Source organism: Monodelphis domestica, chromosome 7, assembly GCF_027887165.1.
Source record: "Monodelphis domestica isolate mMonDom1 chromosome 7, mMonDom1.pri, whole genome shotgun sequence".
Classification (NCBI taxonomy): domain Eukaryota; kingdom Metazoa; phylum Chordata; class Mammalia; order Didelphimorphia; family Didelphidae; genus Monodelphis; species Monodelphis domestica.
This window is the reverse complement of record NC_077233.1, coordinates 54,534,999-54,548,510: the sequence shown is the minus strand read 5'-3', so window position 1 is coordinate 54,548,510 and position 13,512 is coordinate 54,534,999. Positions and strand designations below refer to the sequence as shown.

General features: G+C 36.8%; 1 protein-coding gene across 7 annotated transcripts in view; it reads right to left on the bottom strand.

Annotated features, from left to right (window-relative positions):
* Positions 1 to 13,512, bottom strand: part of ATG7 (autophagy related 7) — a 235,602-nt gene that overhangs the window by 81,395 nt on the left and 140,695 nt on the right. For 3 of the 7 annotated variants that reach the window (XM_056804664.1, XM_056804663.1, XM_007500228.3), the window contains one exon: positions 11,817 to 11,893. The exons of the other annotated variants lie outside the window; for them this stretch is intronic. In XM_056804664.1, coding sequence (XP_056660642.1) covers positions 11,831 to 11,893 — 63 coding nt within the window. In that variant the 3' untranslated portion in view covers positions 11,817 to 11,830. The remainder of the gene's footprint in view (positions 1 to 11,816; positions 11,894 to 13,512) is intronic. 7 annotated transcript variants of the gene reach the window in all.

Below are 13,512 nucleotides of genomic sequence, written 5' to 3'. Positions count from 1 at the left end.
GTGTTCGCTTTAAGATTCGATGCTTCGATGGCTAGAGTAATGGTGCTTCGGCCTAGGTCCCTGCTATGAACAAAATATGTTCAATATAAATTTCTGTGGGAAACTAATTCCTATTATCAACAGCACCCATGTTTGTTTTTTTCTAAGATCTCCTGTATTCAGGTAGAAAAATTAAAATATTGGTTGAGGGTTAGGGAGCTGGACTGTCACTAAACAGACAGTGACTTGGTGTTCTCATTGAAGAACCTTCTTTAATAAACTTGTATAACTTGGCAGAGACCCTGCACTGGAAATTTCCTGAGGAGCCTCAGTAAGCAGAGCCTTTAGAGATGTTCAGAATGGGCCAAGCCCGAGGAGAGGGTGAGTGTTTCCCTACGAGCTTTCTGGGCAAGGCCAGATCAGGTCAAATGGCCTCTTCTGGATATTTTCTTGTGGCTGTTTCAGAAATTGGGGGAAGCAGATATTATATGCCTAAATACTCACTTGGTGAGCAATCTGGTAAATACATCCAAGGCCTCAGTAGAAGGTATGGGATTTTTACTCTTCTCAGGAGAACATAAAATACCTGATTACCCTTTAGAAAAGTGGTCCCACAGTTATGTCTGCAGCAATGATGAATGGTGCCCAGATTCTGCCTCTGATTCCTTTGACTCAACATCCTTCCCTGAAAGACTATTGTCTTTATGATTTAACACATTTTTTTGTTTTTTTTACCCTTACCTTCCATCTTGGAGTCAATACTGTGTATTGGCTCCAAGGCAGAAGAGTGGTAAGGGCTAGGCAATGGGGGTCAAGTGACTTGCCCAGGGTCACACAGCTGGGAAGTGTCTGAGGCCAGATTTGAATCTAGGACCTCCCATCTCTAGGCATGGCTCTCAATCCACTGAGCCACCCAGCTGCCCCCGATTTAACACATATTTTGATGGTTTGTCAAATAGCTTTCACCTGCCTTCCTTAAGAACCATTTTGAACACATTTCACTCTGTGTTAGTTTATCCTAATAAAACCCAAGAGTTTCGCTCTAGAAGACATCCTGCTGAAAAGATGTGGATGGTCTAGCTAACTTGTGCTTGGGGAAAAGTTGCTTTTTTTTGCAGGAGAGGGGACTGATAAATGCCTGGGCTTTGGGATTGGTTTTGTGGTCCTTGGTTTTCATATTGGCATATCAGGTACCATATATTAAGCTGGGCTATCACACAGTGGTCTGCTTTTCCAAGTACAGCTTTGTAAAACAAAAATATCTCATAGCCATGAACTTTTACTTCTTGCAATTCACACAAATACTATAATCTCTTGCAACATTTATTTAATTTAAAATGCACACTGCTAAAAAAGAAAAGATTAATTCTTAACCTACCTAGTTCACTTTAAAAAGAACAGGCCTTCTCTCTGGTGTCAGTGTTCGTTTGTAATGTGCCAAAAGGTTATTTCGCATATGTGAAAATAAAGCTGGCACCCAGTAGATATGAAATAAACTCCTGGCAAAGGCCAAGCTGAAGCTTGCCATTGAGAAGATTAGATTCACAAGAAAAGTCCTTCTAGAGTTACCAAAATCTACAGTCTTAAAAAGGATAAACATATATATATATATTCAAAATTTTTAAAAGAAGATATATATTTTTAGTATTAAGGTAGTGTTCTCTTTATGGTCATTTGGAGTATTATGAAAATCTTCAGTATTTCAGTGACACATACCTATATCAAATCATTTGTACACTCTGGTTAATGATGAAAGACAGGAAATTATGAATTCCATTATTTTTATTCAAGTGAGAACTTGCAGATCATGGTTGTCTTCCTTATTTGCTTAATAAATGGTGTGATTCACAATTTACCCCCCAACAAAGGATAATGATTAGCTCATGTTTGGTGTGTGGCGTTTCTTCCAAAATTTCGACCCATGCTTTGCTTTCCTTTTCAGGGACATCTTAGTTATCTAAGGCAGATTGTCTTGCCTCTTCCCTCATAAATTCAAGTGTGCAAATCAAACCAAACCAAAAGGGAAATGGAGATGTGCCATCCAAAGCTGTGGTGAGTGGTTTGATCTTATAAAGCAGGGGGTTCAAACTACACTCCCTTTTATCTCATAAGGCATTTTTACTGGGGTCCTTGAAGGACAAAGTAGACATGGTGGTCATGTTAACACTTTATCAGAGGCCAAAATCTGGGGGGCAGCAAAATTATCCCACTGAAGGGCTGACAGCCCCTTGGAAAGTATGAAAATTACTGCTGGGAGGCGTGTCATTTTGGAGCTCATTCTTACAATGCTAGGATGTTTCTGGAAGAAAAGTAGGGACCTACTGCAGAAAAAGAAACTAAAGGACATTTTGCAAGTGGCCTCATTTTAGATTTGTATATTCATAGATTGTTATTGACTTGGAAATTATATTCCTACTACAGCGCCTGATACTGCTGCTTTGACTTATTGGATGTTTATGATTACAAAGGATCAAGCTGTTTTCTCTTTATTTCAATTCTGTTTTTTAGCATTATATGTTTTAATTAATATAACATAAGTGAAGCTTTATTTAAATATATAAATTGGAAGTTGGAAAAATAACCACATGCTTTTAATGTAACATTAATAAATTCAATTCACTCAGTCAATGCTTCTAGGCAAATGACATGTATCTACTGATTTCAAACTTTGAGGTATTGGGTCTTAGTGCACACCCTTCTCTTGCTCCATTTTAGATCCACCTTATGGAACAAAGGAGGACAAGAACCAGTCTGGAGAAGAAGAAAAGCTTCCATTCACAGAAAAGCTTGGTTCTTATTGTTCATGTGGCCCTACCTCCTCCCCTCACCCTCAATCAAAGTAGAAATTCTGAAGGATCCCAGCAGGTCCAAACATGTTCCCTTTTAATTATACTACCTACCAAACTGCTGCAATAACTGATTGCCAGTTAAATAATTATAATCAAGTACCCACTGTGCATAACAATCATTTAATGGCTGTTATCCTAAAATGCTGTAATAAAGGGAGCTTTAATGAAGAAAACTGGAAACATGCCAAGGTTTTATGGCAGAATGTTTAAAGAGAAAGAGAACCATAATCTGTATTTAAGATTAAGACAGGCCTTTAATCCAGATGCTCAAAATTAAACAAGGGAGTGTAGTCATGTTTTGATCAAAAGTTATTGCAAGCATAAAAGAAAGTAAAGTAAATGTTCTTTAAAAAAACTACAGTAAATTATATTAAGTAAGTGTTTGTACCCATTTGCTTTGGAAAAATGAAAAGAAGAAAAACATCTGATTTTCATTTTGGACAAAAATACAGGGCTAAAATAAAGTATACTGGAATAGCTTTTCATTTGAATTGTAAAATATCGCTGAAAATAAAGCTAGTTACCATTCACATTCATTTTATTACTAGGAGTTATTTTCTTTCATTGGGCCTCCATATTTTTTTTTTCATTCTCAGTTTGGTAGGTCTGGCCTATCTTTGGGAAGTGCAATTAAAATCTCACACAAAGTCCTAATTGAAATGATTGTGATGATCTCAGCTCTAGTGAACAGTAGTTCTCATCAGGAAAAAAAAAACACAGACCATAAAACTCAGATCAACTGGCAGCCACTGCTAGTGTTTACGCAAGGAGAATTTGGCTAACAAATTAAGGCTGGAATTCCTAGAACTTGTAGCAGTTTTCTATGAACTAAAGCACACACTCGCCAAAGACAAACAGGATCCTCCAAGTTTTGCTGAAGTGAAGGTCAGAAAAAAATTAAGAGGATCAACCCTTCTCAAGAGAAAGAAATACTATTCCCATGGGTTGGACCAACAGTTGGGTTAACCATCAGTTTTCCTCTTGTCCCTAGTGAATAGGGTGCACAGGTGTTGAGAAAGGGTTCTGGGAATGTTGCAGAACAATGTAAATACCCATAGTATTGTAGCTTTGTTAGATTCTCCGTTCACAACCCAAGGACTTAGGAGAAACTATGGAGAAGCATAGAAATGATGATATAAAAGATTATCAGAGAAAAACAAATTATATGAAAGGTTTTCTTTCAGCTCAGGTTAGTTCTTGTTCAAAAAACTCTTCAAGTTAGAGGAAGGTTTAAGGTCTTATATGTAGTTTAGCATAGACCCTCGCCAAGCACTCCTCACATCCCTCCCTCTCTATCAACTCTCCCAGAATATTTCAGAATCTCCAATGGGATCTTAGAAAGTAAATTCCAACTCAAACCTCCCTCCTCCGTGCCAAAGTCAGAATTATCTCAAGCCCAATGCAAGCTAATCTTGCCCCAAATAGAGGGACAGGGAATAAATCCTTTCTATTAGGCTTAGCTGTAAAGATGGTAGAACTCACCCAAAATGATAAAAAAAAAAATGTCTTTGGTAAAGGAAAATATTTGCATCAAGAAACTTGTAGTAGCAAAGAGGTTAGAGGAGAGATAATGTATAAAAGGAATACATGCAATGTTTTCTAGTTATAGTATCTGTTTGATAGAAGAAAGTAATACACAGAAGTTCTTTTAGTTTCCAACACATATGCTTTTTGTCACTGATAATTGGAAGTCATTTTCAAAGGATGGAAGGCCTTCATATGCATGTTGCAGGTTGACCAGAAAACAAACTCAAACTTCCAACTTTCCCATTAATTCTTATTAAAAAGGGAGTCCTTCAAGTAGTTTATGTTCTTGGGTTTATCAAACACTAAGCTGAACCTTTTGTTTTTTGCTTATCTAGTTTGATTCATTAGTTTACTTTCCTACTTTGCAATTTTGATGATTATTTATTCACAATACATTTTTATAGTTAAAAATTGTTTTCCTCAATGTTTTAGCTATTTTTTCCACCACACGAATACTGCTATTATACTATTATTTTGTCTACCTTTATAAGATATTCCCTTGGTAGTTTGATTAGGAAAGCACAAAAACTAAATTAACTTAGGAAGTATCTTCATTTTTATTATATTGGTGTAGTCCAACATGAAATAGCTCTATGATTATCTAAGATTTCCTTTATTTTTGTATCTTAAATGACTATAGATTGAATCCCAAATGTTTTATGCATTGTGAAGCTATTTTGAATGAGATTTCTTTTTCTATTCTGCTTGGCCTTACCTATGTTATTGACATATAAAAATGTTGATCATGTTTGTGGATTAGTTTTGTATCTTGCTACTATGGTGAATCTCTCTTTATCCCTTCTTTCCTCCTCACATTACTCTGATATCTTAGCTTTGTTCCTAGTATATCTTATCCTCTCCAGCAGATTACCCTTTCTATCATCCTCATATTTATCTTCAATCTTTCCTTCTCCACTGGATGCTTCCTTATTCTCTACAAACATTTTTATGTTTGTATTTCCCATTCCCACTAAATTCGTATTTGGCCCGTCTATTTTTGCTACTTAATTTCCCATATTTCTTCTTCCCTTTGGGGATCAACTCTTTGTGAAGGCTGTCTACAATAAAAATAAACCCAGCAACTATATGAACACTATTTCAAAACCCTTTCCCCCACAAATAAAGTAAGACCTAAACAACTGGAAAAATATTAATTGCTTATGGATAGGCTGAGCCAATATAATAAAAATGATAATCCTACCTAAATTAATTTGCCTATTCTGTGCCACACCAATCAAAGTACTCCAAAACTATTTCCTAGAACTAGAAAAATAATTTTAAAAATTAATCTGGAAGAACAAAATTCAAAAATATTAAGGGACTTAATGAAGGAAGCCTAGCTATACTAGATTTAAAATATACTCTAAAATTGTAATCATCAAAATAATCAAGGCAGAAATCATTCTCTTTTCCTACAAAATCTCTTCTCTACCAAAATTTCTAATTAATGTTGATGACATCACCACTCTTCCAGTCAAATGAGCTTAGTATCTTGGTAGCATCCTGGACTTATCTCTTACACTCACTCCATATATCCAAGCAGTGGACAAGTCTTATTTCTAGTTTCACAAAATGTTTAATAGATGCCCTCTTCTGTCTACTCTTACAGTCACCACCATTGTGTTAGCTCTCATCACCTCATGAATGGATTACTGCAATAGCCTTCTGATTGATCTTCCTGTCTTAAGTCTTTTCCCCATTCCAATCCATTCTCCTCCATTCACCTTTGAAAGTGTTAAAGCACAGGTCTGACTATTTCAGACCCCTGCTTAAAAAGCTCCACTAGAGATTCTCCATTATTTTTAAGATAAAAAATTAAGTCTGTCATTTAATGCCCTTACACAATCAGGGGCCTTTCTATTTTTCCAGTCTTTATTGCCCTCCACATACATTACAACCCAGCTACACTGACACAATACTCTATCTCCCAACTCTGTGCCTTTTCACTGACCAATCCCAGAACCCATGACGGCCTCCCTCCATTCTCCTCCTGACTTCCCTGGCTTCTTTCCAGATTCAGTTCAATTCTTCTGCAGGAGACCTTTCCCAGGCCCCTTATCTCCTATTAGATTTACTCCCTCGGAGATTACCTTCCATTTACTCTGTATATATCTAGTTATGTATAAGTTTAACCTCCTCATTAGAATATGAGCTCCTTAAGGCAGGGACTGTGTTCTTTTCTTTTCCTGTATCCTCAATATTTAGCATACTGCCTGGAATATGGTTGATGCTTAATGAATTCTTGTTGACTGACTAGTAATTCTTTCTATTTCCCTGGGATTTCTAAGTTGACCATATCGTCTGTCATATTGCTTGTAAACAGGGATAATTTCAGCTCCTCTTTACTAATGTTTAAGATCTTAATTTCTTTCTTGGCAGATGTTAGGATTATACCATTGTTTTACATCATATATACCATAGCAAGTTCTAAATAGATATTTGACCTAAATACAAACCATGACATTATGAGAAAATTAGAGGAAAATGGAAGAGATTTTTCAGCTGTAGTTACAGCTTAGGACAAATGTTTTAAATTTAATTTTTCACCCAATAACATTTAAAAAGTTTCTAAAATTCTTAGAAGAATTTTGAATCTAAAATTCTCTCCCTTTCTGCCTCCCACTGAAATGGCAAACAATCTGATATAGATTTTACATGTGCAATCATGTAAAAATTTTTCTCCACATTCATCCTTTCATGGAGGAAAGCTCAAACAAAAAATTAATAAAGTGAAAAAGTTTTGCTTTGTTCTGGATTCAGACTCCATCATTTCTTTCTCTGGAAATGGATGACATTTAATGCTGTCATGATGTACAATGTTCTCCTGGTTCTTCTTACTTCACCCTGCTTCAGTTTGGGTAGAGCTTTCCAGGTTTTTCTGAGAGTTTCTAATAGTCAGTAGGATTGCAGGATTCCCTCTAGCATTTTCAGTGGCTTATGAGTAGGAACAGAGACGTGAGATGGTAGGAGCAATCCAGAGCTGAGGTATGGAAAGAGAAGCAACAGGACAAAGGGCATGGGAATCAAGAGCACAGAACAGAGTAGCAATGAGATGACTAACTATTGGATTTAAAATGGAAAAAGTAGAATGAAATGAAAGTTAAGGCTAATGTCCTAAAAGAGTACAGGTGTAAGAAGGATGAAGCAAAGGGAGAAATGAAATAATAGGAGAATATGGTCAGATAGAGAAATATCTGAAATGTTTAACTAGGAAAGTGGACTCTTGGAATGACCCAATGTATGACTATCTTTATATGTATTTGAGATGAACTGAAGTAATCAATCACATGAGTTTTGAGAGGTTGGGGAAATGAGAAGTTCAGGGAGTTTGAGAGAACAGTTACAGGAATATTAAACTATCCTAGTATGAGGAAACAATTTGGAAAGAGAGGAAGATATGGAACACCATACTGAGCTCCTTAAAAAAGAAGAGAGAATGATGTGAGGGCTCGTATATTACAGTTACCCTAACTTTGATTGAGTGGAAGCTTTTGCTTATGTAAATTTTATTTTATTTTATAACTCTTACCTTACACCTTAGAACCAATACTATGTATCAGTCCCAAAGTAGAAGGGCTAGGCAATGGAGGTTAAGTCACTTGCCCAGTCACACAGCTAGGAAGTATCTGAAGCCACATTTGAACCCAGGACCTCCCATCTCTAGGTCTGGCTTTCTATCCACTGAACTACTCAGCATCCCTCCCTCCCCCTTATGAGGATTTTAAAAGAAGAAAAGTGACTAAATAATTTTCTTTAGAGCACAAAATCTACATGTCCAGAACAGATACCTTGGGGAACCTTCTCCAAACCCATCCCTCTTCTAAACATTCCTATTACTATAGAGGAAACTACCATCATTTAGTAATCTAAGTTTTCAATTTCAGTGTCATTCTGGATTCCTCATTCTTACTCACTTCACATATCCAAACAGTTGCTAAATTTTGTCATTTCTATCTCCACATCTCTCATCTCTGTCTACTTCTGTCCATTCATTCAGTCACAGGCCTAAGTTAGGTCTATATTAGCTCTTGCCTTGATTATTAGAATAGCCTCCTCACTGATACTTTCTCAAGTATCTCTCCACTTCAATCCTTCTACAAAGATGCCGCAGTGATTTTCCTCAAATGTAGGCCTGGCCTTATCACCCCCTATTCCAGGAGCTCTTTATAGTCTCCAGGTTCTACTATAAACTACTTGATGTTTAAAGCTCTTCACAAACTGGGCTCAGTATACATTTCCAGCTTTCTGGAAAATTCTGCCATGAACTCTATGGTCCATCTACATTAGCCTATATGTTCAGACTCACAGACTACACTCTATTTCTCATCTCCATGCCTTTGTACTGACTGACCCCCCCTCCCCCATGCTTGAAATGCTTTCACCTCACCTCAGCCTCTTGAAAATCCCTAGTTTCTTTCAAGACTCAGCTTAAGCACTGTCTTGAGCAAAGGCCTTTCTTGTCCACTTGGGCTCTAGTGACTTCCACTGCAAGGCTATTATGATATATGCTTTATACTTTGCATATATATACTTTGTGAGCCCGTGTATGCATGCGCATGCACACACACACACACACACACACTCACACACACACACACACACACACACAAGTTCCTGGAGGAAAAGGAAATCTTTTACTTTTGTCTATATTTCGCTAGCACGTAGCTCGCAGCCAGTAAGTACTCTATGAAGTACTTGCTGACCAACTGATTGATTCCCAATCTCAAAGAATAACTCTTCAGGGGTAAAATTTCCAACAGAATAGAAAGTCAGTGACAAAGATATTTTGGGGGCAGGTGATTGTCAGAAGGTAACTGTAGGCAGCTACGTATCCCAGCTCCATATAAGGTGGGATAGGGGAGGCTTTGTAACTAAGCATGAATTATTGGGATATGTGATTTTCATAATGATGGAGTGATTCTGGTCCAATTTACCACTTGATCTTTGACAACTCATTTAACTCCTTTTGCACTCATAAATCCAGGAATAAGCTGTATAGCCCTTTAGAAGGTGGTGATAAGCAGCAGAACCAGGAGAACAATTTGTACAGTAATAGCAATATTGCAAAATAATCAACTTTGAAAGACTTAACTCTGATAAACACAATGACCAACTATAATCCCAAAAGACTCATGTTGAAACATGCAATCTACCTCCAGAGAGAGAAGTGATGGATTCCCAGAGTGCAGAACGAAGTATATCTTCTATTTCTTTCTTTTTCTTGTCCTCACACCCCACCCTTAGAACAAGGCTAATGTGGAAATTTGTTTTACACAAAGATTTATATTCGTAATGGTTTTACTTGAAAACTGAAAATAAAAGTGAATTTTGAAAAAAAATTTTTAAAGAAGACAGTGATAAGAACTAGTGAGATAAGATGAAGTTACCTTTGAGCCACAAAATACAAACATAAAACTTTACATTTATCCCTATTGAATTTCATGTTAGTAGACTGAGCCCAATGTTCTAGCCTGCCAACAATTTTCTGGACTCCAGTTCTGCCAACGAATGTGTTAGCTATCCCTCCCAGCTTTGTATCACCATATCTAACACTTAGGAGAACTTTTATGGTTTATAAAATGCTTCATGCTTGTTATCTAGTTTGATCTTCACAATGACCTTGTGAGGTAGGTGCTTTTAATATCTCCATTTTACAGATGAGGAAATGGAGGCTGGGAGAGGTCAAATGAATTGCCCAGGGTCAGACAACTAATTAATTGTATGAAATGGGATTTAAACTTGGGTCTTTCTGACTTCAGATTCGTTGATCTCTTGAGATACCTAACTGCTTATTTATCATCTGTAAACTTGATAAGCATTTTCCAAGTCTTTATGAGAATGTTAAATAGCACAGGATCAAGTGCACATCACTAAAGCACTCCCTTGGAAACCTCATATCAAGATAACATTGAACAATTAATCACTTACTCTTTGAATCCAACTCTTTGACCAGGCCCAAATCTAGCTAACTGTACCATTACCTAGTCCACATCTCTTCATATTTTCCTTAGGATTATATGATCTGCAATAAATGTTGACTGGGATAGTTTCAGAGAAATCTGGGAAGACTTTAATAAATTGATTCAGACTGAAGTAAGCAGATCCAGGAGAACAATTTATACAATAACAACAATATTGTAAAAATAAACAATTTTGAAATTCTTGGGAATTGTGATCCATGCAATATCCAGCCAAGACTCCAGAGAACTCATGGAACATCCTCTCCACTCCAGACAGAGTGGTGATGGACTCAAGAAGAAAATGAAACTGTTTGTTGTTGTTGTTGTTGTTGTTGTTTTGGACAAAGCCAATGTGGGAATTGGTTTTGTTTGATTATACATATTTGTTACAAGGGCTTCCCCCCCCCTTTCTCTTTTAGCTGGGAAGGGTGGATGAAGGAGAAAGTGGATTTTCATTATTTCATTTCAAATGTTTTTTATTTCATTATTAAGTCAAAATTAAGTAAAATCTAAAGATTAATATATGATGTTTCATAAAAATGTTTTGTTAAAAATCAAGGGAAACTGTATGAACAGTATGCCCATGATCTATTAGCTTCATTAGACATGGATGCTGATATGGACTCAAAAAAAGAAACAAAGTTAATATGCATTACCTGTTCTTAAAAAAATCCATGATGGCTTTTTGCAATAAAAAATCCCTCTTCTAGATATTCACTAACTATAGCCTTATTTATTTATTAAAAAAACAAGTTATTAAAAAAAGTCTTGGAACTAATACTAAGTATCCCAATGCAGAAGAGTGGTAAGAATGAGGCATTTGGAAGTTAAGTGTCTTGCCCAGGGTTACACAACTAGGAAATAGGTCTGAGGCCAAATTTGAACCTAGGACTTCCCACAGCTCTCTGCCCATTGAGCCACCTAGCTGCCTCCTACCATCTCTTTAATGATATGGGCAAGAATATTCAAATTTACTAATCTAGAGTATGCAGATTCTGTCCTCTTTCCTTAAAAAAAAAAATCAGAGCTGCACTCTCCCACCATCTCCAGCCTATCTTCCATCAATTTTGAATATCTCTGACAGTGACTCAATAATTGCACCTGCATTATAGTCACAGAAATTAGAGATTATCTAATCCAAATTGCTGCTTCTACACACAAGGAAGCAGGTTCACAATGGTAAATGATTTCCCCTGGGTGTCTTCACTTCTGGTTCACTTTCCATTTGGACATGTGTACCTGCCTTATCCACCCTCACCCCCACCCCCTCCATGAGACTATAATTTAAAAAATACTATTTCTGTATCCCCAACTGCACCAGGCACAACACTGCTAAACTCACAATACTGGTTAATTGACTGATCGGTAAGGTAGGTCAAGAGCATGACGAAAGCCAACACAATGCTGTATAGACAATGCTTCTGATAGAGGCCACGTGCAGTCAACCTGACACTCTGTTGACAGTATTTCATGCTTGTAAGAAATACACAGACATACTCACACCCAAACGCGGCTTTAGGTTTGCCAGTAATTTCCAGTGCTTCTCACTGTGTAGATCTCTTTATATGTGCCTGAGCTCTAAAAATAAACACAGCTGTCAAAAGAAAGCAGAAGCAATTCATCGGGTACTTAAAATGTGCAGATTAACACAGGCTTGCTGGCTCAAGACCTTGGAGAAATTAGTACAGGGTGAAACAGAATAGGCCTGGGTTGGGGGATGAATTTGAAAATACTTGAATATGCAAAGCATAGCTCTTGTCCTTCCTCAGGCTATGGACACTCACAATGGTTAGATGAACCACAGCAACAGCTCCGTGTTCATAGGAATATCCAAGGGACATTTTATTGCATGAAGAAATACTCAGTCCACAGATCAGCGGGTTTATGATGTTTATAGAGTTTCACCTCTCCATAAATTTGTTCGCCAACCATCTTTTGCTGACAGTATGTAATAGTGTGATGACCTGTAGCCTGGTTTAATTGTACCCAATCATGAGAAAACTTTAGAAGGAAAGAGACAGACAGAAGAACCTAACAAGATCAGGCAGACACTCACTTTTTCAACATTTCCATCTTCTACCCACACAATGTTTTATGCCAGAGCTACAGAGATGCAAACTTGCAGAGTTTGCAAATATCAGAAAACAAATACAGAAAATAATCTGAACATGAATGTCAAGAATTCTCTTTAAAAGTTCATTAATTTTTATTTCATCATTATGTTATTTCATCATTAATTTTTCAGGATACTGTGTAGTCTGTAACATCTTTTTTGTAAAGAATATCTTAGTGATGCGAAAGTACCATTACATAAAATTCTGAGTACCCCAACTATATAATTGTGAGCATGCATGTTGTCAGGTATCATGACCTCTGACTGGCAACTTGAACTTTGGGAAGGCTGCAGAAATGTAACTTATTGGTTTCTATCTACTTGCAACAGCACTGGAAACAGAGTTGGCACTCACTGATTATGTTAAAAATTTGTATGTGAATAAATGGAATATTACTCCATTGTAATAAATAATGCATATGAAGAATTCAGAGAAACATGAGAAGAGTTGGATGAACTGATACAGAATGAAGTAAGCAGAATCAGAAAAACAAAATGCTTAATAACTTACAATGAATTAAAAGAATAATTTTTTAAACCCTGAACAATGTAATTATAATGGTCTCAGCCCCAGGAAAGAGAGATCATGTGCCTCCCACCCACTCTGCAAAGGTGAGGGATGATGGATACAGAACACTGCATATTCTCTCAGAATCAATGGATGTGCTCATTAGTTTTGCTGAACCACTTGCTTTTTTTCCCTTTCTTTTTCTTTGTGACAAGGGATACACTGGATAGAGAAGAGAAGAGGGATATATTTGGAAATGGAGGTGATATAAAATCATTATTTTTAAAGCAAAAAATGAAAGTGATGCATTTAAATTACAACAAAGTAGTATTGTATATTGTACAATTCAATTTATGTTGCCATGGACAGTTTCCTTCATTTTCATAGCTGTGGCTAGTCTATTCATTGTTCTTTTGGAGCTATTCTTGTTCACAAAATCCCTATACCAGCACATTGGTCTAGGTCCAAAGTAGGGCCCAAGTTGAACCCCTGGTTTAGTCTTAAGACCTCTGATGCTCTTCTCTATTTCAAGTGATTATCAGGACTTAACTGATTACTGGATTTGAGTGCAGGATA